Source organism: Salvelinus namaycush, chromosome 39 (genome assembly GCF_016432855.1).
Source record: "Salvelinus namaycush isolate Seneca chromosome 39, SaNama_1.0, whole genome shotgun sequence".
Lineage (NCBI taxonomy): Eukaryota > Metazoa > Chordata > Actinopteri > Salmoniformes > Salmonidae > Salvelinus > Salvelinus namaycush.
The window spans coordinates 10,141,932-10,169,463 of NC_052345.1; the positions used below are offsets into that span (position 1 = coordinate 10,141,932).

A 27,532-nucleotide genomic window follows, 5' to 3' on the forward strand; every position below is an offset into this window, starting at 1 on the left:
ATCCTATGGGTCGACATGAACTGCACCCGCCTTCCCCTGGATGTCAGTAACCAATGAGAAGTGGAATGGAGTTTCTACGTAGTTCTCAGAGTTTATAAAAGGCCAAGGAACGAGGGGAGCTCTCTTTTCGACGTTCGTCATTGCGCAAAGCAGGACCTCAGGATGGCATTTTGAAACGCTCAGTTATCGACCTTAGATATATCCGTCTGTAATTTAATTCGATATAGGTGTTAGAAACATCATAACGAAGTTATTTTAAACCGAGTTATATCAGTTTATGCGAGTATATTGCTATTTTCGGAATTTCCTTAGTATTGCGTTTTGAGGATTTGGGCATGCTGTGGCCACATAGCTATTCTTAGCTGCTAATTCCGAAGTTGAAGACGACGTTTTACAACCAAGCAACGATTCTTTTGGACAAAGGACCACTTGCACAAGATTCTGATGGAAGCTCGTCCAAAAGTAAGAGCTATTTATGATGTTATTCCGTATTTATGTGGAAAAATGTAAACGGATTTGTCCGCCATTATTGCGGCACTAGTCTGGCTGTAACGCACACTGTATGTCTAGTAACGTTAATTTTAAAAATCTAACTCAGCGGTTGCATTAATAACTAATGCATCTTTCATTTGATGTCCAACCTGTATTTTTTTGTCAAGTTTACGATTATTTATTGATTAGATTAGGTGCCTTTACAAGATGGCGCCGGCCAGAATGCATGACCTGTTGCCACTGATCACATTGTATAACCACGATTTGTGCTGCTAAATATGCACATTTTCGAACAAAACCTATATGGATTGTGTAATATGATGTTACAGGACTGTCATCTGAAGAATTCTGAGAAGGTTAGTGAAAAATTAATTTATTTTGGTGGTGAATACGTTATCGCTATGTTTGGCTGGAATCAATGCTGTTGTCTGGTTTGCTATTGTGGTAAGCTAATATAACGATATATTGTGTTTTCGCTGTAAAACACTTAGAAAATCTGAAATATTGTCTTGATTCACAAGATCTGTGTCTTTCAATTGCTGTACGCTGTGTATTTTTAAGAAATGTTTTATGATGAGTAATTAGCTAATACACGATGGTCTCTGTAGTTATTCTAGTCATTTTAGTGAGAGTTGTGATGGGGGCTGCAATTGTAAACTATGATTTATACCTGAAATATGCACATTTTTCTAACAAAACCTATGCTATACAATAAATATGTTATCAGACTGTCATCTGATGAAGTTTTTTCTTGGTTAGTGGCTATTTATATCTTTATTTGGTCGAATTGGTGATAGCTACTGATGGAGTGAAAATATGGTGGAGTAAGAAAAATTGTGTCTTTTGCTAACGTGGTTAGCTAATAGATTTACATATTGTGTCTTCCCTGTAAAACATTTTAAAAATCAGAAATGGTGGCTGGATTCACAAGAAGTGTATCTTTCATCTGGTGTCTTGGACTTGTGATTTAATGATATTTAGATGCTAGTATTTACTTGTGACGCTATGCTAGGCTATGCTAGTCAGCCTTTTTACTGGTGGGGGTGCTCCCGTATCCGGGTTTGGGAGGAACTAGAAGTTAAAGCCATGCCCCTACTAAGCCACGCCTCCACTCTAGGAAGAACCCGTTGCTTCATTGAACCATGAAATATTCCTCCAAGAACCCCTGAACTAACTGAAGGTGCAAATATGAACCATTGACTAACAATGGTTCCTTGAGGATCTCCAGGGTTCCTTGAGGATCTCCAGAGGTTCCTTGAGGATCTTCAGGGGTCCTTGAGGATCTCCAGGGTTCCTTGAGGATCTCCAGAGGTTCCTTGAGGATCTCCAGGGTTCCTTGAGGATTTCCAGGGTTCCTCGAGTCACCAATATTTCTAAGAGTGAACTTTTGACAAGAACCATTTGTGAATAGGGTGCCATTTGAGTTAAAACTTTTGTTATTTCCTCTATGGCGTGGAGCCATTTGGAGGTGCAGTGGTTTTAGCCATCTTGACCACAACGAGACCACAACATATTCAAGTTTATCGCTATACCAGACGTCATTGGAGGTCATGAACCTGTGGATTCTGTCTGATTCTCCCATCCACTGCTAATGTATTATAGATATGAAGGACATTCTGCATATTTCTATGTCTTAGGGTTTTCTGTGATGTAGGCTAGATTCTATAAGAAATTGGTAGGCTGCATTCAGTTTTGAAATGTCCAATGGGATTTGATTTGATTTTGATTTGATGTGTTATAATTTTTCACACTTTGGCTGCTTCTTAAGTCTTGGGTTGATAAACACCTGGTGTCTTTGTCCAAATCCATCAATCCCTCTATACCTCCCGCCCTGTCCACCGGACTCTCTCCTTTTGGCGCTGGTTGTGTTTTACTACTGGGAATAGCCTAATTCCTTGCCAAATCCGCCCAATTCACCGTATTGATTCTGCGCTGGGCCTTCTCTGCACGCACACTAGAGCTCAATTTGAATGCCCCAGCCCAGTACGGTGCTGGGCTGTGCCGCCAGCTATATGCCGTCAGACTCGACTCAGCCGTGTGCGGCTCGTTCATTTCTGGTCGCGTCTGTTGGCTGTCATGAGACATAAATGAAAATGATGACAAGATTGTTTCTTTTCTTGAGCATGCAGAGATACAAGCATTGCGCACAGGTCTATAACATAGACCTATAACAAACCACACCTCAAACTGCTATCTCAAACATACAGTTTAAAATATGCTTTCTATTTCCTAACGGAGGATGATGTCTGGATCAGCGGACGAGCTGGCCAATCAGTGGTCTATTCACATGAGTATTTTTCATGACCAGAATACGCCACATAGTTCTGTTGTTGTTGTATGCCAACAACATTCCAACAAAGAAGCATAGGTCATTAAAAAAGAATCGAAGGAAAACTATTTCAGTCATATTGTAATTGTAATTGTAGTAGGTCATATTTCATGGAAATCTGGAAACACTGGACAGTTACTTTAATACCTTTTCTCAAATAATAACAAGTTAATAACTGGACAATGTCTTTAATGTTCTGGTTGCACAAACATCATTTTTATTCGGCTGCTGATCTTTAAAAAATGCCATTGCTTTATTGCGCTAATAATTCCCTCTGTGCGCACATTAACCTTTATGTCATGGCATAATGGAACATCTAATTGGCAAGAGTCTAAGGTGTCAGAGCACCTGCTACATTAAAGTAATTTTGATGCATTTCAGGAAATACAGTTTCCTTTGGACAGGACTACATTAAAAACCAATTACTTTGATTCGGGTTAATAAAAATAATGAGTTCTGAAGCACTATGAAGACTATAATGTGTTGGACATCCTGGTCCCTAATCACATCAAGCATCGTTATACATTGACACCATTGATTTGACTTTGATATGAACATTGTCAGATGTTATCTCTCTGCTGAAAGCTATGTTGAATATGTATTTATCGGTCATATCATATTCGATTACTAATGGGCTATCACCACCAGTGTGAAAGCCACGGCGCATCTCTCTCTCTCTCTCGCTCTCTCCCGTTCTCAGCGCTCGCTCTCCTCTCACTCTTGCGTTCGCGTTCTCTCACAGTCTCCCTCTCATCCGGGCGCACATTCGGCAGCTCGGCTTCGATACAGCTCCTCCCCTATGTGGTGGCTCCCGCGACCAGCTCCTTGAACGTGAACAGTTTAGCTGAAGAGCGCTTTTCTAAATACCCCAACAATCTCACCGACTTCGGGAGGAGTTGGTCCTCGGTTGGATAAGGTTTTCCCGCTCCGTGTGTTGGACCAAAATCTCTAACTATACCAGCAATGGATACTTGGCTTGGCTTCTGCCCAGGCTTGCACTTAACTCTGTGTACCTGGCTTCTGATCTCCGCTCATACCCAGCTAAATGTCAAGGCGGAGATAACTTGCGCATCGTGCCAGTCACCGGTCCAGCTACACCTGAAGGAATTACAGCTGGATATCGGTACGCACGCGGCTGATGGTACGAGGCAGGCGGCCAAAGCTCTGGAACAGGTCCTGCTGGAGCGCCAGCTACTCGGAGTTACTGACCAAAATACTGGAGTACCAAGCGACACCCAACAGGCAGGTGTTCTTGTGAATGAGCCGAGATTCAATGACGATGGAATTACCCCAAAAGTCGCTCTGGAAGATTTAACTGGGTCTAGTGAAAACGAAGAAAGGTACCGTGATGAATATAATATTGGGGTGAATGATTTGGGTAAAGTCACTGATGATGCTGAGGATGTTGCGTTACGGAGAGCGAAGCGAAGCGGTCCCGAACCTCCCGAGTTTAGGGAGAGCTTTAGGACCGGTCGCCCCGGTTTAGAAGGAGAGACATCAGATGAGAGAAGGAGTCCTGGTCCGTTACTGGACGGACACAGACTGGGCCGATCCGAATTCAAGTGGAACAGGGACGAGGGTCGAGGGACTTCCAGAGGAGATGATCCCAAACTAAGCAGCACTACTTTCGCCTTGACCGGGGACTCAGCGCATAACCACGCAGTGGTTTACTGGTCAGGGCAAAACAGCAGCGTAAGTGATGATTATTCACCATTTGTCATGTGTATTTGTATTTCACAAAATAAACCATTTTATATTATGAAGCACTACGTTTCGCCAAGGACTGTAAAGGCTTATTATATCCAAACTGTTTTGTGCAAATATTCGCTTGTTTTAGCGAGTTATTTGTCCACTGTAACAGGTGCATTGGTTCAGTTGGGCACAGCAGGGCAATATCCCACATAGGTTTCAGCACCTCCAGAAGCATTCGGGGCCCGGTTGGACTGGTATTGCTATTGCACACGGAGATATGCTTGCTTGCTGCAGACTCCGTGCCCGTGCCATACCGATAGCAGCACTGCTTCACATAGCGGTTGGAAAACACTCACTATACTTGCGCATATAGGTTACTCTGACCAGTGAATTCCACTACTTTTAGTTCATTTATATGTAATGAATACGACTGAAATAAATTATAATCGTTAACGTGTCCTGTATTTTGCAATATATATGTTTTGTTATAGATCGTTTATATGTCGCTTTGGATCCGATATTTTTCATCAAATCTAGGCTAATTGATCGGGCAGATTTGTAAATATTTTTGACGTGGATATGAATTATTTGAACTCTTTACTTGTAATAACGAAATTTCGCATTGAATGAAAGCAAGCCTATGTGGTCCTCTGAATTGCTGGCTTGTTCCTGTTGCTTCTATGTTCACAATTCCTTTACAAAAGCCAAATATTTAATAGGCCTAGTTTAATAATTATATTCTATGCCTATGAATTATGTGGACTTTATATGCATATTTACCATTTATATGGATTTTTTTATGAATGAATCTGCAAACTATCATCATACCAGAGTAAATCCTATTCAGAATAATGCCTCGCTCCTCAAATTAATAATCGGTGCACTTGTTACCTGCACTTACACAGACACTCCAAAGGGTGGCGTACAATGTACGAGAGACTTATCATTATGCTTCCCAAAAGCTGCATCTGCAGTGGTGTAGGGATACAGAGCCTGAGACAATGGTCTCTAATGGAATCATCCAGGGAAGGACCCTTGTGAAGCCTGAACTTCCCTAGCAAACATTCACAGCACGTAGACCACTGTTCTTAATATGCCTTGGCCTATGTGATCAATACCTGTGGTGATGGTCAATAATACAATGTCATTGATTGGCAGGCTATGAGCCCGTAATAGCAGCTTTACAACTGCACAGAGGAGAACTGGTATGTCATATCTGATTTTGATCCATAAATGTTGTTCTGCCACCAACATCTGTCAGTCTACATAAGGGTAGTAATTGGTGATGCACTACAACCTGTCTCATCCTCTGTGAGTGAAGACAGCTTGTACTTTAACTGAGGTCTCTATGGAACGTGTAGGTCATGTTAATGATAGGACCTGTCCCTGTTCTGGCTAATACTTCAGGTTTCTAATAAATAAATGGTTGTTATGACACAGATGAATCATCTTATAGAAGCTTGGCTCTGTGTGTGTGTGTGTGTGTGTGTGTGTGTGTGTGTGTGTGTGTGTGTGTGTGTGTGTGTGTGTGTGTGTGTGTGTGTGTGTGTGTGTGTGTGTGTGTGTGTGTGTGTGTGTGTGTGTGTTTTTCTGGGTGTATTGTCTACCACAGCCAGCCCAACTCCCTGCCTCTGTTCCCCCAGCTGTAAATCTGTAATAGTTATCTTGAAGACGGAAACAGGCATCCATTTTGAAATATTTTCTTATGGCCAGGTAAGGGGGATTGACTGCCTATTCAAGCATGTTTTCTCCAGCTCTCAGACTCTAGTACTGGACTACTTTATCTTCATTGGGTTTTAGACCATGATTGAATGGGTGATGAATTAAGCCCTCAAGGACGGCCTGATGGAGCCTGAAGTCCTCTAACTCTAACTTAACCACAGCAGTTAGGGTTGGTGTGTGTGTGTTGTGGGGGTGGGTGGCTGAACGAGTCTACTCTGGCCTCATCCATGGATTCACTCAGTTGTCGATGTGCCACCACACTCCCTTTCCCTCTTTTACTTTTTTTTGTTTTTGACTTCTACTCAGAATGCTCTGCTTGTGCTCCCTGAGCTGTGTTGTGCCCTGTGCCACTACTCCTCTAGGGTGACCTGGGTAGTAGAGGTGTTATGGTGTGTTCTGTTCCCCAAGGCAGGTTGTACCCTCTGAGGCATGTAGACAAGGCTAATGTGGTCTCTTCTCTGTCTGTCTGTGTGCTTGAGCCCTGGGTGGATACTAGCCTCCCTATGGGGAGAAAGCCTCCCTATGGGCTGAGTGTCGAGTTTCTCATTCTCAGTGGTGTTTATGAATTTAATGGCAGGTTTCCTTCTTCCTGCCAGTGTGGATCCAAAATGGCCGCCATTATTGTGCTTCATGCTTATCATTACTATCATAAAAGCCACTTTCCTAAGTGATTTTCAACCTTGATAATGTATTTCATCCATCCACTCGCTTTTGAAGTCTTTGCTTCCAGTAATGCACTTCGCTGGTAGTGAATATCTACATACTGTATATGTCAATAGTGCAGGAAAATCTGCCTGCCTTGGCAGGATATATGGCCATTTTTTTATCTTGATGTTTTTTCTTCATGATACAACACACGGTTTTCTCTTTGTTCTTCATACATCCAGTGGGGAAAATCTAAATATGAATTTGCATAAGATGCAGATTGGGACTCTGTGAGTGGTCTTTAATGTAAGGAGAGTTCATTATATATCTGGCAGGTTATCAATGTAGTGAGCTGGTCTTTTGAAATGCCCACATCTCTTTCAGAGAGCTAATAGATGCACACACACACACACACACACACACACACACACACACACACACACACACACACACACACACACACACACACACACACACACACACACACACACACACACACACACACACACACACACACACACACACACACACACAAAGTAGTTTAAGAGACCCATTTTGTAAGGCTACAGTAATCTACTGCACATGTGGAACTCTTTCATGCACATTCATTAACTATACTGTTGGCATACTGCATGGACCATAATTGGAGACATTTAATTTCTTCAATAATTGCAGTACATTTAGTAGACTCAAGCACGTGGCTCCTCAACCTGAACGAAGGAATATGTTAGTACACATGGATTCTTCCCCTCATAATAAACTGAAATGAATTGAACTGTTCTGAAATTAACTGAACTCAACTGACATGAATTTAACTAAACTGAAATGAACTGAACTCAACTGAAATGAACTGAACTCAACTGAAATGAAATAAACTGAACTAAACTGAAATGAAATGAACTGAACTCAACTGAAATGTACTGAAATTAATTTTACAAACTGAAATTAATTGGAATGAACTGAAATGAACTTCCTTAGTCAACAACATCCACTCGTATGGAAGAATATTGTTGTTTGCCAACCCCCTTACTGCACCCACCAACAGTGAGGAGAGGGTGGTGTAGTTGGTTGGCATAGCTAGACACAGCTTTGGCATCCATGCAGAGGCCTGGAACATGATTTAGGATGTACACAGGTGGCTTGTTCCTAGCCCTGTCTGTGTCTCTTCTCACCCCTTGGATGGCTTCCCTTCCATTTAGTGATGCTAATGGCTTGTAAAGTGGCACTATTTTGCTACCTACCGCTATGGAGGAACTAACTGCTCTGGAGGAAGAAGGGAAGAGAGGAGGATAGGATGGGATAAATAATCCACTCTTCCAAAGGGACTCTTCCACTTTTCATCCCTCCATCCCCTCCCCTCTTTGTCTACTTCATGTTTACAAATGTGTTTTCCCAGCCCTTGTTTCCTCTCCGCAGTGGAAGTGGTGAAGCTTGGTGGCAAGACGTCATGCCATGACTAAATGGAGGATTTGTCTTGACTTGCCCCCCAGAGCTAACGTCTTGGCACTTGACCCAACCTTTTCAGGCTAGCGTTTAGCATCTTGTTTAGTCGCTTTATCAAGATTGACTACATGCATGTCATTTATTATCTAGTTAATGAACTGGATTGAGAGAAACATGTGAAAGGTGATGGAATTATATATAGGGTCCTCGTTTTACCTTAGTGAACTTTCCCTGGTCGGGCCAGGTCATGAAACTCCTTGTCATAACTGCTCTCCAAGACCTACTGAATAAGGTAGTTTAACGTAACTACAGTTGGCTTATCAGCGTTTGATAGCCACACATTTACCCAGTATGCCTGCATTGATGCTGCATTGATGCCTGCATTACAACAGATTCAAGGTCAATTACAATCACATTACATAGCACCTGCTGTTGGAACAGAGCAACATCTAAGACCACAGAAGTCACTAAAAACCTTGAGACTCACGTCTCCTGCATGGCCCGGAGCTACCCATTGGATGAAAGGTTCTGAAAGCAGTCAATCACCAAGCTAATGGTCTCATTCTGTTTCCTGTGCCATCGCCACAGTAGAGGTTCTAGAGTAGGCCTTTGTGGAAGGATACGTTAAGAATGTATGACTTGAGTGTAATAATACGCTTGGCCACTGATCCCGTTCTGCAGTACAAGGGTGTCGACAGAGCACTGAGCTGCATTTGTGGCGTACGTGTGTGTGAGTTTGTCAGTGTGTGTGTTAGAGAGAGAGAGGCTGTGTGTGGGTGTTAATTACATTAATATAAAAGTGTCAAATGTGATTTGGTTTCATTTGATTTCATCTTCATTCTATTAATTAAACCTCTTTTTCCACAGGGGCTATCTCAGGATAAAGTAGGAGCCGACCGTGACATTGTCTCTGGCTCTCTAACAGCTGATCCCAGTACAGTTTGGATGGTAGTGGTTGGACTGTCGTAGTCTGACGCTCTCTAGTTCTCTAACAGCTGATCTCAGACCAGTTTTGCATGGTAGTGGTTGGACTGCATGGTGCAGTGTAGTAGGTAGATCGAAGTAGGTGGTATATGCAGCATGCTCCCCCTGGGCACAGAGTCTTGACCTTTACCACCTGCTTTTTGAGGCAAAGTGGGATACCTTGTAACGTCGATCTCTCTTGGCATTTCCTGAATGTTAGCACACTAGGCAGAACGCAATGACTAAGTAATGATGTCAGAGAGGATGTTGAGGTAGGAGATCACCTACCTCTCTCTCTCTCTCTCACTCACACTCCCCCCCTCTCTCTCACACACACAAACACTATTTCCCTCCCCCTTCCTCTTTCTGTCACTCTCTCCCTCTCTTTCTCACTTGGTCGGGTGAATGGTGTCACTCTTGTGAGGGGTTGTCGTTGGTGCAGACCAATAATGACACATTTTATCCCAGGACCCACACTCAATTAACACACTGTCCAATTAAAATGATCTAGCGGTTTATCTATGAAAAAGACTGTGTGTGGCTGTAAAACGGGGCCACGCCACATTAACTTCACTATTCCCTTCTCCTTCTCTTTTTATTCCCATTTATATTTTAATGATAATAACCTGCTTAAACACTGGCCATTACCAAACATATTGTGTTAGCATCTTTCATTTAGTGGAGGGAAATAGACGCAGCTTGATGATAGGAGATTTGCTAACAGAGTTAGTCTGGGGAAGCAAGCAGTACGTAACTTTGAACTCCTGTCTCTCCATTGTATTTTCTAAAGGAAGACTCTATTCCTCTTTTTCTTTCTCTCTCTCTCTCTCCCTCTCCCTCTCCCTCTCCCTCTCCCTCTCTCTCTCTCTCTCTCTCTCTCTCTCTCTCTCTCTCTCTCTCTCTCTCTCTCTCTCTCTCTCTCTCTCTCTCTTTCTCTCTTTCTTTATCTCTGAGTTTAACTATCCTCATTAAAGTCGCCTCTAAACAAATGATAGTCACCCCCTCTACACATTCACACATTTTAATTTTTAATAACGCTTTAACAGAAGTAAAGACGAGCTTGATTTGAAACCTAATAATACAGCAGTGCTCAGTAAAACAGAGAGAGAGAGAGTGTTCATAGATATCACTGCATTATTCATTTGCCTTCTCTTTAGAGGAGTTTCGCTGAGTGGGAGGGGCATCAGAACATGAGCTAGCTAGGTTCACTGCTTTGGAGTTGGTTTTACACAATGTGGGATTGTTATGAATGAAAAGGGCCTGGAGTTATCCTTGACTGCGTATCCCAATCAGGAGATACTTTGGGCCCATGTGATAGCCTATACTTAGTGCCTAAGGTAATACTCTGGGCCCTTGTGATAGCCTATACTAACTAGTGCCCACAGTTTAATCAAGTCAGGAAATGCTCCGGGGCCTAGTCATGAAAAGGCCTTGTGTGAACAATGCCCTTAGGTAAGGTGTTAATTGCTTCTAAATCTCTTTGATACAGTATGTAGGCTAGCACCTGTCTGCTCCATTGGACAACAGCCGATTTCTACCTCCAGACAGTTTACATAAACACAGAAGGGTTGTTACTGCTTTCCTTATGTATCTGGTTATTACCTGTCTAGGTCTGCGTCCCACATGGCACCCTATTCCCTATGTAGTGCCCATATAGCTCTGGTCAAAAGGAGTGCACTATGTAGAGTATAGGATACTCATTCAGTCATTTGGGACTCATTCTAGCAGGCCTCAATAAAAGACGAGGAAATTGCCAGATATCCTGGTATGTCTGGGTGTGTGCCTTGAAGTTTCCTCAGTCCCCAGATTGATTATAAATAGCTTCCACCACTGTTGTTATTAAAATGTGAGGCCATAAGGGGGAAATGATGATGCAACTTTGTTTTAATGAGGGAATGTGATATACTGTAAGTTGATTATACAGCAGTAGCATTACTTAACAAGTGTTTGGTGGTAAATTGCTGAATGAGAGGTTGGCACAAACACACACACACACACACACACACACACACACACACACACACACACACACACACACACACACACACACACACACACACACACACACACACACACACACACACACACACACACACACACACACAGTTGAGTTGAACACCTGCAGTAATGTTGAGTAATGAATGGTAACAAGCGTGTAACTAAATAAATACTTACCCTGACACATTTTTGGTGTTTCAGCTTACTCACTACTTTTTGCTCTTCTGGCTGCTACGTCGAAAAACACAGCAATTTTCTGCAGCGAGGCCCATAGAGCTGAACACAGCACATAAACACATCCTGGTTCTCTCTCTCCCATCTATCTATCTATCTATCTATCTATCTATCTATCTATCTATCTATCTATCTATCTATCTATCTATCTATCTATCTATCTATCTATCTATCTATCTATCTATCTATCTATCTATCTACTGTAAGTATTATTTTTTGGGGGGGCTCTTGAAAACGAAACAGTGTATCTCAAGAGATTTCATCCTGCAAAATGTCAAATGAATAAATACATCTCTCTCTCTCTATGTCTCTCTCTCTCTCTCTCTCTCTCTCACTGTCTCTATGTCTCTCTCTCTTCTTGCCATAGTTTTTATTGTTTCCCTCTCTTTATGTCTCTACCATATCAATTTTATCACCCTCCCTTTTGAATGGTTGTAATACGTAGGAGGGACACTTGGGCAAACAGTCTGCTTTATTTCATTGTTATCCTGTGTCCCAACTGTGATACTCTTGATACCTGTGTAACAGTAAATAAGGAAATACTGAAGTCTGCAGGTATTGTCAGTAGCTACCACTTCAGGGCAGCCCAAATAAAAGCCTCACAACATCTGTTGTCTGCCACCAAAGCCTCTCTGTGTCTTTTCCCAACTGGGGTATAGCTTGCTAGTGGTAACAGTAGTGCCTACCAACAGCTACAGTTGTTGTAAGGTTCTGCATTTATTTTATTAGTCAACCTTGTGTTCTGTTTCGTTGTGTTCTTGAACGTAGCGCCGTCTTTCATTTTTGTTCATTGATTTCACCTGTGTTAGTTACTCAGTTCAGTTCATTCTATTTGTGCCTTTTGTGAGGTATTGTTAGTTTTGACTCTACTAAGCCTTTCCCTAGCTTGTTTGTGAGAACCAGTTATAGCCTTCAGTCCTAGTTTTGATTCACCTGCCTGTTTGCCTACCTGTGTATGACCATTGCCTGCCTGTGACCACGATTCCTGCCTTCTGCGAAGGCCGAAATAAACACCTGGGCCCCAGTTTGTCTCCCGGGTATAGCGAACCTTCTGTAACCGACTGGGGGTAAGCCTTTTCCTAGCTTGTTTGTGAGAACCAGTTATAGCCTTCAGTCCTAGTTTTGATTCACCTGCCTGTTTGTCTACCTGTGTATGACCATTGCCTGCCTGTGACCACGATTCCTGCCTTCTGCGAAGGTCGAAATAAACACCTGCCGCGCTCTGCGCATAAATCTACACCTTTTTCTCCCTGAGTATTCATTACAGTTGTCTGCTAGTGATCGAGGCTAATACTATTGTAAGCCTCAAACAACATGGGTAACATACTTAAAAAATAATATGTTGATGAATGTCTTTGTCTGTAACGCTGTTTCACTTAAAATCCAAAGTGCTGTACTACAGAGCCAAAACACCTAAAAAAATTCACTGTCCGAATACTTTTGGAGCTCACTGTACATAAACTCATTACGTCTCCAAATGGGAGACGACAGCTAAGGTTCTAGTGTGTTCAGGGATTCCCCTGCACCCTAACAGTGAATACATTGTTGTGTAATCCCACTACACTGAAAGTAAGTCGGTTATAAACTCAGCAAAAAAAGAAACGCCATCTCACTGTCAACTGCGTTTCTTTTCAGCAAACTTAACATGTGTAAATATTTGTATGAACATAACAAGATTCAACAACTGAGACAAACTGAACAATTTCCAAAGACATGTGACTAACAGAAATGGAATAATGTGTCCCTGACCAAAGTGGGGGTCAAAATCAAAAGTAAGAGTCAGTATCTGGTTTGGCCACCAGCTGCATTAAGTACTGCAGTGCATCTCCTCCTCATGGACTGCACCAGATTTGCCAGTTCTTGCTGGGAGATGTTACCCCACTCTTCCACCAAGGCACCTGCAAGTTCCCTGACATTTCTGGGGGGAATGGCCCTAGCCCTCACCCTCTGATCCTACAGGTCCCAGATGTGCTCAATGGGATTGAGATCTGGGCTCTTCGCTGGCCATGGCAGAACACTGACATTCCTGTCTTGCAGGAAATCACGCACAGAACGAGCAGTATGGCTGGTGGCATTGTCATGCTGGAGGGTCATGTCAGGATGAGCCTGCAGGAAGGGTACCACATGAGGGAGGAGGATGTCTTCCCTGTAACGCATAGCATTGAGATTGCCTGCAATGACAAGCTCAGTCCGATGATGCTGTGATACACCGCCCCAGACCATGACGGACCCTCCACCTCCAAATCAATCCCGCTCCAGAGTACAGGCCTCAGTGTAACGCTCATTCCTTTGAAGATAAATGCGAAGCCGACCATCACCCCTGGTGAGACAAAACTGCGACTCGTCAGTGAAGAGCACTTTTTGCCAGTCCTGTCTGGTCCTGCGACGGTGGGTTTGTGCCCATAGGCGACATTGTTGCCGGTGATGTCTGGTGAGGATCTGCCTTACAACAGGCCTACAAGCCCTCAGTCCAGCCTCTCTCAGCCTATTGCGGACAGTCTGAGCACTGATGCAGGGATTGTGCGTTCCTGGTGTAACTCGGGCAGTTGTTGCTGCCATCCTGTACCTGTCCCGCAGGTGTGATGTTCAGATGTACTGATCCTGTGCAGGTGTTGTTACACGTGGTCTCTAGGACTCCGGGATGCTGGCCTTCTAGGCAGAGTTGCAAAGAAAAAGCCATATCTCAGACTGGCCAATAAAAAGAAAAGTTTAAGATGGGCAAAAGAACACAGACACTGGACAGAGGAACTCTGCCTAGAAGGCCAGCATCCCGGAGTCATTCTTCAGTCATCATTCTTAAATGGAAGAAGTATGGAACCACCAAGACTCTTCCTAGAGCTGGCCGCCCGGCCAAACTGAGCAATCGGGGGAGAAGGGCCTTGGTCATGGAGGTGACCAAGATCCCGATGGTGACTCTGACAGAGCCCCAGAGTTCCTCTGTATTTGTATTTGTATTTATTATGGATCCCCATTAGCCGCTGCCAAAGCAGCTACTACTCTTCCTGGGGTCCAGCATAATTTAGGCAGTTTATACAATTTAAAAACATTACAATACATTCCCAGATTTCACAACACACTGTGTGCCCTCAGGCCCCTACTCCACAACTACCACATATCTACAGTACTAAATCCATGTGTATGTATAGTGCGTATGTTATCGTGTGATGTGTGTGTGTGTGTGTGTGTGTGTGTATGCATGTGTCTGTGCCAATGTTTGTGTTGCTTCACAGTCCCCCTGTTCCAAAAGGTGTTTTTTTTATCTTGCTTGCGTCATTGACTTGATGTGGAATACAGTTCCATGTAGTCATGGCTCTAATGTGTACTGTGTGCCTCCCATAGTCTGTTCTGGACTTGGGGACTGTGAACAGACCTCTTGTGACATGTCTTGTGGGGTATGCATGGGTGTCCGAGCTGTGTGCCAGTCATTTAGACAGACAACTCGGTGCATTCAACATGTCAATACCTCTCATAAATAAAAGTAGTGATGAAGTCAATCTCTCCTCTACTTTCAGCCAAGAGAGATTGACATGCATATTATTAATATTAGCTCTCTGTGTACATCCAAGGGCCAGCCGTGCTGCCCTGTTCTGAGCCAATTGCAATTTTCCTAAGTCCTTTTTTGTGGCACCTGACCACACGACTGAACAGTAGTCAAGGTGCGACAAAACTAGTGCCTGTAGTACCTGCCTTGTTGATAGTGTTGTTAAGAAGGCAGAGCATTGCTTTATTACAGACAGACTTCTCCCCGTCTTAGCTACTACTGCATCAATATGTTTTGACCATGACAGTTTACAATCTAGGGTTACTCCAAGCAGTTTAGACATCTCAACTTGCTCATTTTCCACATTATTTATTACAAGATTTAGTTGAGGTTTAGGGTTTAGTGAGTGTTTTGTTCCAAATACAATGCTTTTAGTTTTTGTTGGGCTAACCTATTGTTGGGCTAACCTATTGTTGGACTAACCTATTGTTGGGCTAACCTATTGTTGGGCTAACCTATTGTTGGGCTAACCTATTGTTGGGCTAACCTATTGTTGGGCTAACCTATTGTTGGGCTAACCTATTGTTGGGCTAACCTATTCCTTGCCACCCACTCTGAAACTGCAGCTCATTGTTGAGTGTTGCAGTCATTTCAGTCGCTGTAGTAGCTGACGTGTATAGTGTTGAGTCATCCGCATACATAGACACTCTGGCTTTACTCAAAATCAGTGGCATGTCATTAGTAAAAATTGAAAAAAGCATGGGGCCTAAACAGCTACCCTAGGGACTTCCTGATTCTAACTGGATTATATTTGAGAGGCTTCCATTAAAGAACCCCCTCTGTGTTCTGTTAGACAAGTAACTCTTTATCCACATTATAGCAGGGGGTGTACAGCCATAACACATACGTTTTTCCAGCAGCAGACTATGATTGATAATATCAAAAGCTGCACTGAAGTCTAATAAGACAGCCCCCACAATCATGTTATCATCAATTTCTCTCAGCCAATCATCAGTCATTTATGTAAGTGCTGTGCTTATTGAGTGTTCTGCCCTATTAGCATGCTGAAATTCTGTTGTCAATTTGTTTACTGTGAAATAGCATTGTATCTGGTCAAACACAATTTTTTCCAGAAGTTTACTATGGGTTGGTAACAGGCTGATTGGTCGGCTATTTGAGCCAGTAAAGGGGGCTTTACTATTCTTGGGTAGTGGAATGACTTTAGCTTCCCTCCAGGCCTGAGGGCACACTCTCTCTAGTAGGCTTAAATTGAAGATGTGGCAAATAGGAGTGGCAATATCGTCTGCTATTATCCTCAGTAAATTTCCATCCAGATTGTCAGACCACGGTGGCTTGTCATTGTTGAAAGACAACAATCATTTTTTCACCTCTTCCACACTGACTTTACGGAATCCAAGTACAATTCTTGTCTTTCATAATTTGGTCCGATATACTTGGATGTGTAGTGTCAGCGTTTGTTGCTGGCATGTCATCCCTAAGTTTGCTTATCTTGCCAATGAAAAAGTAATTAAAGTAGTTTGCAATATCAGTGGGCTTTGTGATGAATGAGCCATCTGATTCAATGAATGAAGGAGCCGAGTTGGCTTTTTTTCCCAAAATGTAATTTAATGTTCTGTGGCGGAAGAATCAGAATTAGTTGGGTAACATAGATAATTAAGATGTTTTATTTGCATAATAGTGAGGTACTTGTCATTAGAATGTATCCTTTTGGACTATAGTGTTGGCAGTTGCACTTTTCCCTCAGCTAGGGCTCAGTCACTTGGGGCCCAGAGAGGGGAGAGGTCAGGCTTGTCTTTCACATGTCCCTGGTGCTATGCAGAATATCAGAAAGGGAAGAGGACAGAATGGAACATTGTCTTCATATGTGAATGTGTCTTTACCTATTCTTAAACCATGTGAAGGGATGTTGTGATTAATGGGGAACCAATTACTTGTCTTCACAATGTCTGTGTTCCAGTCACTCCCTCCTTTTCCCATTGGGGGAGGTGTATGTCAGTGTCTGGAAACATTGTATGTCCTCTCTGATCTTACACTTATCCTGGGATAGTGTATGACCTAGAAGCTCACTCCCATCAGTGAGCTTGTCCAGGAGTGGGGTCAAGAGGGGGTTTACTTGAGATGGGAGTATCTAGAGTTGATTATTGATTTATGCCATTGGATGAGTTGGTGTTTTTGTACTATGAAGTACCAGGAACGAGATTAGAACCTTGTCTGAGGGACCAAACTCAACGATAATTAATAGCGAATGTTATCTGGCTAAGGGATACTCCTTTCTCAAGAAAAAGTCTTTCTTTGTGAACAGTTCCTAAGATCTGTAATTCGTAATTTAAGTTGAGAGGGGTGTATCTTGGCTATAAAAGATCTTTGTACTTTTCTGTTGGTACTTCTCAACGGTTCATTAGAAACAGTGAATTGTTGAAAGTCAAATGCTGTTGCAAAGCTTATTATTATTATTAAAGATATAGTTTAAGTATAACTCTGACTGGTGTGTAGTTTGTATCTCTCCTCATTTGGTAAAGCAGAAATATGCCACCACAGTTCCCCAAAGCTTTTTACTATCATTCTTTATACAATTTATCTTTGTTTCATAGTGTAGTTTATTTTTCTATTTATTTAGTTTAGTCACGATTTCTTAATTTGCAGTACATTTGCCAATCAGTTGATCTGCCAGACTTAATTGCCATACCTTTTGCCTCATCCCTCTCAACCATAACATTTTTAAATTCCTCATCAATCCAAGGGGATTTAACAGTTTTTACAGTCATTTTCTTAATGTGTGCGTGCTTATTAGTAACTGGAATAAGTAGTTTCATTAATGCATCAAGTGCAGCGTCTGGTTGCTCCTCATTAGGTCGCAGTTGCAAATGAGAACTTGTTCTCAACTAGCCTACTTGGTTAAATAAAGGTTAAATAAAAAATATAAAAAAATTACACACCACAGACGGGCAAATATTCTTTACATCATCAACATATGAATCACAACAAAACTTATTGTATGACCTCTTATACACTATATTAGGCCCAGACTTTGGAACTTTGGTTTTCCTAGATATGACTACTATATTGTGATCACTACATTCGATGGATTTGGATACAGCTTTCAAACAAATATCTGCAGCGTTAGTAAAGATCTGATCAATGCATGTTGATGATTTCATTCCTGTGCTGTTTGTAACTACCCTGGTAGCTTGATTGATAACCTGAACCAGGTTGCAGGCAGTAGTTACAGTTTGAAGTTTTTTCTTGAGTGGGCATCTTGATGATACCCAGTCAATATTTAAATCACCCAGACAATATACTTCTCTGTTGATATCACATATATTATCAAGCATTTCACACATATTATCCAGATACTGACTGTCAGCACTTAGTGGTCTATAGCAGCTTCCCACAAGAATGGGCTTTAGGTGAGGCAGATGTACCTGTAGCCATATTACTTCAACAGTATTTATCGTCTGTAAGCTTTACAGGAATGTGGTTCTGAATATAGACCGCAACACCGCCTCCGTTGGCATTTCTGTCTTTTCGGTAGATGTTATAACCATGTATTGCTACCACTGTATCATCAAAGGTATTATCTAAGTGAGTTACAGAGATGGTCAGAATATGAATGTCATCTGTTACAAGCAAGTTAATGACTTCATGGAGCTTGTTTCTTAGGCTACATATGTTAATATTGGCTATTTTTTAAAAACTTTTCTGGGTTGATAAATTGTTTTTAATGCTTTACTGGGAAAGCTTATCAGAGGTAGACTTACTCATGTTTTTTACATTGGGGCAGGGTGAGCTACATAAAGTGGTCTTCCTACTATTGCACACTGCCTCAGTGTAACTCTGGTTTATAGGCTAATGATTACTGCTTACAATAGCTGTAGGATAAACATATGTATTCGGTGCAATTAGGGGTACATAAATTAAATTACTTACATTGTGTTTGCCAATACCCCTAAGATCATGTACAGTTGAAGTCGGAAGTTTACATACACTTAGGTTGGAGTCATTAAAACTTGTTTTTCAACCACTCCACAAATTTCTTGTTAACAAACTATAGTTTTGGCAAGTCGGTTAGGACATCTACTTTGTGCATGACACAAGTTTTTTTTCCAACAATCGTTTACAGACAGATTATTTCACTTTTAATTCACTGTATCACAATTCTAGTGGGTCAGACGTTTACATACACTAAGTTGACTGTGCCTTTAAACAGCTTGAAAAATTCCAGAAAATAATGTCATGGTTTTAGAAGCTTCTGATAGGCTAATTGCCATCATTTGAGTCAATTGGAGGTGTACCTGTGGATGTATTTCAAGGCCTACCTTCAAACTCAGTGCCTCTTTGCTTGATATCATGGGAAAATCAAAAGAAATCAGCCAAGACTTGCAGACCTCCACAAGTCTGGTTCATCCTTGGGAGCAATTACCAAATGCTTGAAGGCACCACGTTCAGCTGTACAAACAATAGTACGCAAGTATAAACACCATGGGACCACGCAGCCGCCAACCGTTTAGGAAGGAGACACGTTCTGTCTCCTAGAGATGAATGTACTTTGGTGCGAAAAGTGCAAATCAATCCCAGAACAACAGCAAAGGACCTTGTGAAGATGCTGGAGGAAACAGGTACAAAAGTATCTATATCCACAGTAAAACGAGTTCTATATCGACATAACCTGAAAGGCCGCTTAGCAAGGAAGAAGCCACTGCTCAAAAACCGCCATAAAAAAGCCAGACTACGGTTTGCAACTGCACATGGGAACAAAGATCGTACTTTTTGGAGAAATGGCCTCTGGTCTGATGAAACAAAAATAGAACTGTTTGGCCATAATGAACAACGTTATGTTTGGAGGAAAAAGGGAGAGGCTTGCAAGCCGAAGAACACCATCCCAACCGTGAAGCACGGAGGTGGCAGCATCATCTTGTGGGGGTGCAATGTGGCAGGAGAGACTGGTGCACTTCACAAAATAGATGGCTTCATGAGAAAGGAAAAATATGTGGATATATTGAAGCAGCATCTCAAGACATCAGTCAGGAAGTTGAAGCTTGGTCGCAAATGGGTCTTCCAAATGGACAATGACCCCAAGCATACTTCCAAAGTTGTGGCAAAATGGCTTAAGGACAACAAAGTAAAGGTGTTGGAGTGGCCATCACAAAGCCCTGACCTCAATTCTACAGAAAATGTGTGGGCAGAACTGAAAAAGCGTGTGCGAGCAAGGAGGCCTACAAACCTGACTCAGTTGCACCAGCTCTGTCAGGAGGAATAGGCCAAAATTCACCCAACTTATTGTGGGAAGCTTGTGGAAGGCTACCCGAAACGTTTGACCCAAGTTAAACAATTTAAAGGCAATGCTACCAAATACTAATTGAGTGTATGTAAACTTCTGACCACTGGGAATGTGATGAAAGAAATAAAAGCTGAAATAAATAATTCTCTCTACTACTATTCTGACATTTCACATTCTTAAAATAAAGTGGTAACTGACCTAAGACAGGAAATTGTTACTCGGATTTAATGTCAGGAATTGTGAAAACTGAACCTAAATGTATTTGGCTAAGGTGTATGTGAACTTCCGACTTCAACTGTACATTTGATGCAGCATTATGACAACTCATTGTCACAATGGTAGGGATTAACTGAGCCGGTTTTGGATCATTTACCAGTCATTGTTTCAACTTAGCCTTGAAAGGCGTGGACAGAGTCCAGGAGCCAAGATGATTTGGATGGACTCCGTCATTCCTGTAGAGTATCTTTTGTTTCCAGAAGGTGTCAAAGTTATCAATACAAGTGACTCCAGCAGAGCTACAGTAGTCTTTTAGCCAGATGTGTAATGCCAGTAGTCTGCTAAATCTTTCACACCCTATGATGACAGCTGGGGATGTTGAATGGGCCGGTCACTCAGGCAGCCTCACGGTTTGGGGAGGCTGGGAGCTCTGGGGATCTGAACCCGAGGTAGAAGCCACTGGAGAGGGAGACTGAGCCGAGGACGAAGATGCAGGTACCTCCAGATCCGATCTTGATTGGGAAGCCACCAAGGACGAAGGCGCCGGAACCTCTGGATCCAGGGCGGCAAAGCTGTTTCTGGTCTGTGTCAGTTCCTGGCTCAACATCTTCATGGTGACCCCCGTTGCCAGAGGACGCCTTCTTCGACTTCCACGGCGAGTGACGTACCTCCATGGCTGGTTGGTTGGGTTGAGATCAGCTCCATTCTCCAGAGAAGGGGGAGACCCCTTCAGGGATGGAACCCTGCCTAGCACTGGCGAGTTGGCTGTGCAGAGCCGACACAGCGGCGAAAAATAAAAAGTAGGTGGGCGTGGGTTCCCCAGTAGCTTATGTAGATTTGCTACTTGCAAGCAGTTGCTACATTGAAAGTCAGCGCAGTCCACATTGTCCCGGAACAAAGCAAAGTAAACACAGCTCCTGCAGCGCTGGAAACGTTCAATAGCGGCCTCCATTTGAGACCGCCGAGCCAGCTAGGCTAGCTAGGCTTTCGCGTCTCTCCCCCTATGCGGAATCTGGCAGGATCCCGGGACAGACAGCAGCGCTCACAGCAATTTAGCCCAACAGAGCTGCATGATTCAAAATAAAATAAAAGTATATAAAACACTGTCAGCTTTGAAACAGAGGTCTTTAGTGCAGGTTTCAGCGTTCGACAGGTTTCAGTTTCGGCGTTCGACAGCGTTCAACAACAACAAACGTACTAATGATTGTGTTAGGAGCATGTGGGTTCTGAGCAGGTGTAATGTTCTGTGGAGATGGGAGAACCTTCCAGAAGGACAAACATCTCTGCAGCACACCACCAATCAGGCCTTTATGGTAAAGTGGCCAGACGGAAGTCACTCCTCAGTAAAATGCACATGAAAGTCTGCTTGGAGTTTGCTAAAAGGCACCTAAAGGACTCTCATACCATGAGAAACAAGATTATCTGGTCTGATGAAACCAAGAATGAACTCTGGCCTGAATTCCAATCGTCACATCTGGAGGAATCCTGGCACCATCCATACGGTGAATATGGTCATGGCAGCATCATGCTGTGGCGATGTTTTTCAGCGGCAGGGACTGCAAAGTAAAAAACCTGCTCCAGAGCGCTCAGGACCTCAGACTGGGGCGAAGGTTCACCTTCCAACAGGACAATGACCCTAAGCACACAGCCAAGACAATGCCGGACTGGCTTCGGGACAAGTCTCTGAATGTCCTTGAGTGGCTCAGCTAGAGCCCGGACTGAACCCGATCAAACATCTCTGGAGAGACTTGAAAATAGCTAAGCAGCGACACTCCCCATCAAACCAGAGCTTGAGAGGATCTGTAGAGCAGAAAGGTAGGAATTCCCCAAATACAGGTGAGCCAAGCTTATAGCGTCATTCCCAAGAAGACTCGAGGGTGTAGTATCTGCCAAAGGTGCTTCAACAAAGTACTGAGTAAAGGTTCAGAAAACGTATGTAAATGTGGTATTTGAGTTTTTTACTTTAAATACATTTGCAAACATTTCTAAAAAACTATTTTTGCTTTGTATTGCTTTGGGGTATTGTGTGTAGATTGATGAGGGGGGAAAAACATTTAATCCATTTAAGAATAAGGCTGTAACGTAACAACATTTTTAACAAGTCAAGGAGTCTGAATACTTTCCGAGTGCACTGTACATGTGTGTGTTCGGGGGGGGGGGGGGGGGGGGGTGAAATTAAGCGAAGCCAGTTCAGAAGGGAAACTTGAGTGTGGTTGATTGCATCAGCTGATATTGCACCAATTGGATTCACACTCTAATTACATGCTGTCTATTTAGTTGACCAGTTCTACACATGCTTCCTCGATGCCGGATGTCACCCGCTGTCATGCGCTGGTGTCTCTTGCTGCTGTAACTAGCTGTTATGCTTGCTGTTTCTGATATCCCACCACCAACCCAGCCTCCACCTGTAGGGGTTCTGTTTCCTCCATCAGGGGATTTGATATAGCATATCGTGCTCACTGACTGTAGTTATAGTACCATCTTCATATGACGCTTGGCTCTGGCAGTGAGCTACCCTGAAGGAGCAGAGCCCTATTGACAAACCATACATTGTTATCTTTTCTAATGGTTAAATGTACACGTGGGTTTTCTTTCTGAACATACTTTGCACATATTGTTCAATCAGGATGGTTTCTCAATTGGTGTGAGGGATGTATTTGTGAAAGAGAGATAGAGGGACAGAGAAAGAGAGAGAGAGTTCATGCATGTGTTTTTATTCAGTATAGACATATACCCTAAGACCTACAGTATCAACCATCCTCTCAATACACTATGTTTCCTAGTTAGCAGTGGGAACATCACATTATCACATACAATCTAGCGTGTGAGGGCTGTCTCTGTGAGTCTGTTGTGGATGGCAACATTCACAGTGCCTGTTGGCTCGTCCTCAGGAATTGCCTGTGTCCATCACTAGAGGGAGTGTTCAGCATGGGGAAGATTAACACTAACATGGGCCAACGGACAGGATGAGTAGATGGAGCTGGAGTGGTCTGAGACAGGGAGATAGAGGGAGAGAGAGAGACACACACACATAGGCACACACACACACACACACACACACACACACACACAGAGACACGCACGCACACGCACACACACACACACACACACACACACATAGGGACACACACACATAGAGACAGACACACACACAGAGGCACACACACACAGAGTCAGAGAAACACAGAGACAGACACACACACACACACAGAGACAGAGCCCCACACATACAGAGACAGAGCTACAGACACACAGAGAAAGAGAGACACACATACACACAGAGACACACAGAGACAGAGACAGAGATAAATACAGACAGAGACACACACACTCAGCACAGAGAGTCATTATTAGCTGGAGTTCGCTCATGTTTAAAATCCGTAGTCTGACTTGCCTACTTAAATAAAATAAAAAATTAAAAAATAGTCTCTACCACCACTGTCTCAGTCTTGGCCTCAGTCTCTATTTAAATAGCTTCCTCTTGCTCTCTCTATCCTGTATCAGGCTGAGGTTGTTCGTTGCCACTCCCGTTCACAGCTCACTTGCCACACATGAAAATGTTTATGTGGGCCTAATTGAATTTAGTGATACATGACTTGACAGATAAGGAAGCATTTGTAAAGCAGGCTGGCTATGAAAGATAATGTATTCTAACTGGTAAACAGGCCACTGTCCCTCTGTATTTTTCATTCATATTGTAAGCAGTGTTTCAGCAAGTGCAGGGGACGTTTGAATGGAATTGGTTTGTTTTTTAATCTGTATTTACTGATGTGCGATTATAGGAACCGAGTAGGCTTTGCTCTCTCGCTCTCTCTCTACCGCACCTGCTATCTCGACCTCTGAATGCTCGGCTATGAAAAGCCAACTGACATTTACTCTTGAGGTGCTGACCTGTTGCACCCTCTACAACCACTGCGACTATTATTTGACCCTGCAGGTCATCTATGAACATTTGAACAGCTTGAAGAACAATCTGGCCTTAATGGCAATGTGCTCTTATAATCTCCACCCAGCACAGCCAGAAGAGGACTGGTCACCCCGCAAAGCCTGGTTCCTCTTTAGGCGTCTTCCTAGGTTCCTGCCTTTCTAGGGAGTTTTTTCCTAGCCACCATGCTTCTACATCTGCATTGCTTGCTGTTTGGCGTTTTAGGCTGGGTTTCTGTATAAGCACTTTGTGACATCTGCTGATGTAAAAAATAGCTTTCTAAATACATTTGATTTGATTATATGAACACAGCAGGCTTTGTGTGATTTCACAAACTGCAGACATTTGTTAGTATGACAGCATGGCTATAGTGTGTTTATGCTTGACTTAGCCTGTATATCATGTAAATGTATTACATGTACTATACATACATGCAGAATTCAAGCTACACTTCATTTGAACTCTGCCTGACATTTGACACGCACTGTTTAGAATAGATATTAGTCAAAGCTGCTATGACTTAAACAAAAAAACTATTCTGGTATTCTAACAACTCAAGATTAACCTAGAAGAAGACAGAGGTTAAAGCGGATGACAATACATCAAAATATATTCATATTTGTGTATACTGTATACCTTCTATCTACCTTTTCTTCTTACTCAATAGGAACGGCATTCAAATATCTCCCTTCCTGGGTGTAAATGAATATCATATTTTGTGTCATCACCATGCCAGCTGCAATAGTCATTACATTTATGAGACGCTATTGCTGTAACTTGTGCGTGTCCGAAGTTGTCAACGACATTTTTATTTAAAAAATGTTTTGTTGTTGTAATTTTACCCCATTTTCTGCCCAATTTCGTGATATACAATTGCAGTCTTGTCTCATTGCTGCAACTCCCCAACAGGCTCAGGAGAGGCGAAGGTCGGGTCATGCATCCTCCGAAACATCACCCGCCAAGCCACGCTGCTTCTTAACATCCGCTCACTTAACTCTGAAGCAGCATCAATGTGTCGGAGGAAACACCATTCAACTGACGACCGGGGTCAGCATGCAGGCGCCCGGGCCTCCACAAGGAGTCGCTAGAGCACGAGGAGCCAAATAAACCACCCCAGCCAAACCCTCCCCTAACCCGGACACCAATTGTGCTCCGCCCTATGAGACTCCCAGTCACAACACACCCTGGGATTGAACCCTAAGCTGTAGTGACACTGCAACACCGTGATGCAGTGCCTTTGATCACTGCGCTACTTGGGAGGCCCGGCAACAACAGTTACCCCCCTCCCTGAGCTCAGAGTGATGGGCACCAAAGAGCTGCTGTGATGTCAGACAGGGCCGGGTCAAACCATTCACTGACATGTCGAGGGGGGTTGGGAGCACCACAGTGTAGAAAACCTCAGGAGTGGGTCCTAATACAGTGAACAGTATTAGGGGTGGGTCTAATACTGTTAACTGTTTAAGACATGATGCTATATACTGGGTGTTAGGTATGTGACGGTCATGGATTTTTGGGTGAGGGTTATCTGTCAGATAAATGACCGGGGTCACGTTATAAAATAAACATATATACAATGGGGTCTGAAAATATTGACAATTTCGATAAAGATGGACAGTAATGACTGAATATTATTATAAATTAATATTATAAATACTGAGCTATACTGTATGCTAAAAACAGTTGGAAATGTATCTAATTTTAATCTATCTACAAATGCTCAGAGAAAGAGATTTTGTTTAACAAGTAATTAAGTTTTTCTCATAAAGGTAGGGGTGAACATTTTTGAAACCACCTAAAGAACCACCTAAAGTAGTAATAAGTTGAGTGTTTAGTCCTACGTATATCCCTAGCACAAAAGGACTACATCAAGCTTGTGACTCTACAAAGTTGTTGGATGCATTTGCAGTTCATTTTGGTTGTGATTCAGATTATTTTGTGCCTGATAGAAATGAATCGTAAATAATGCATTGTGCCATTTTTTATTTAATTTTATTGTAAGTAAGAATAGAATATGTTTCCAAACGCTTCCACATTAATGTGGAGGCAACCATGATTACGGATAATCCTGAATGAATCGTGAATAATGAAAAGTGAGATGTAGATATGAGATGAGATGAGAGATGTACTCTAGTATGTTGTATTTCTACAAAGATGTAAAGCTTTAGCTTTACATCTTTACATTCACGATTCATTCGACACAGTCGATAAAGAAGGCTAACAAGCCAGCTTAACCGAAAAACTGAAAAACGAACCAAACATCAACAACAGCCCCCCTCATAGAGCTCACAGAGCATTCGATGCTTACATTTGATCACAAACGCTTGAAAATAAACAGTCAACGAGAGAACTATCTTATTTTTTATCAAATGCTTATCAAGAGGGAAGTATTTGAAACAAACAAAAAACTACCGGTGTTCCTTGGGAGGGCTGTGTGGGGCTGCTGACTACACACATGCATACACAGACACACATATACACACACATACAGTGACACACACACACACACACACACACACACACACACACACACACACACACACACACACACACACACACACACACACACACACACACACACACACACACACACACACACACACACACACACACAGAGACATTTGGAGATATACATTTAAAAGATCTGAAAACACGGTGGATCTCGGAAGTATCATTTCCTGCTTCGCTGCACTGTGGCATCATGGGATGTCTAATTCAGTGGAGTGGAAAGCAGACAAAGAGAAGCGCAAATAAAGGCATTCCATTGCACGCACGCACACACACACACACACACACACACACACACACACACACACACACACACACACACACACACACACACACACACACACACACACACACACACACACACACACAACAAGTAAAGACACAGAGAAACACACACACAGGGAAACCACACACAGAAACATTTTGAAACACACACACAGCCACACACACACACACACGCACACACACACACACACACACACACACACACACACACACAGAAACCCACAAACACACACACATGTACACAACACATACACAACACACACAGAAACGCACACACCCCACAATGCCTCAGCCATAATCTAA

General features: G+C 42.8%; 1 protein-coding gene across 1 annotated transcript in view; it reads left to right on the forward strand.

Annotated features, from left to right (window-relative positions):
- Nucleotides 1-3,784: 3,784 nt before the first annotated feature.
- Nucleotides 3,785-27,532, forward strand: part of LOC120032675 (VPS10 domain-containing receptor SorCS3-like) — a 228,475-nt gene continuing 204,727 nt past the window's right edge. The window contains exon 1 of the mRNA XM_038978873.1: nt 3,785-4,513. Within this exon, the coding sequence (XP_038834801.1) occupies nt 3,785-4,513 (729 nt within the window). The remainder of the gene's footprint in view (nt 4,514-27,532) is intronic.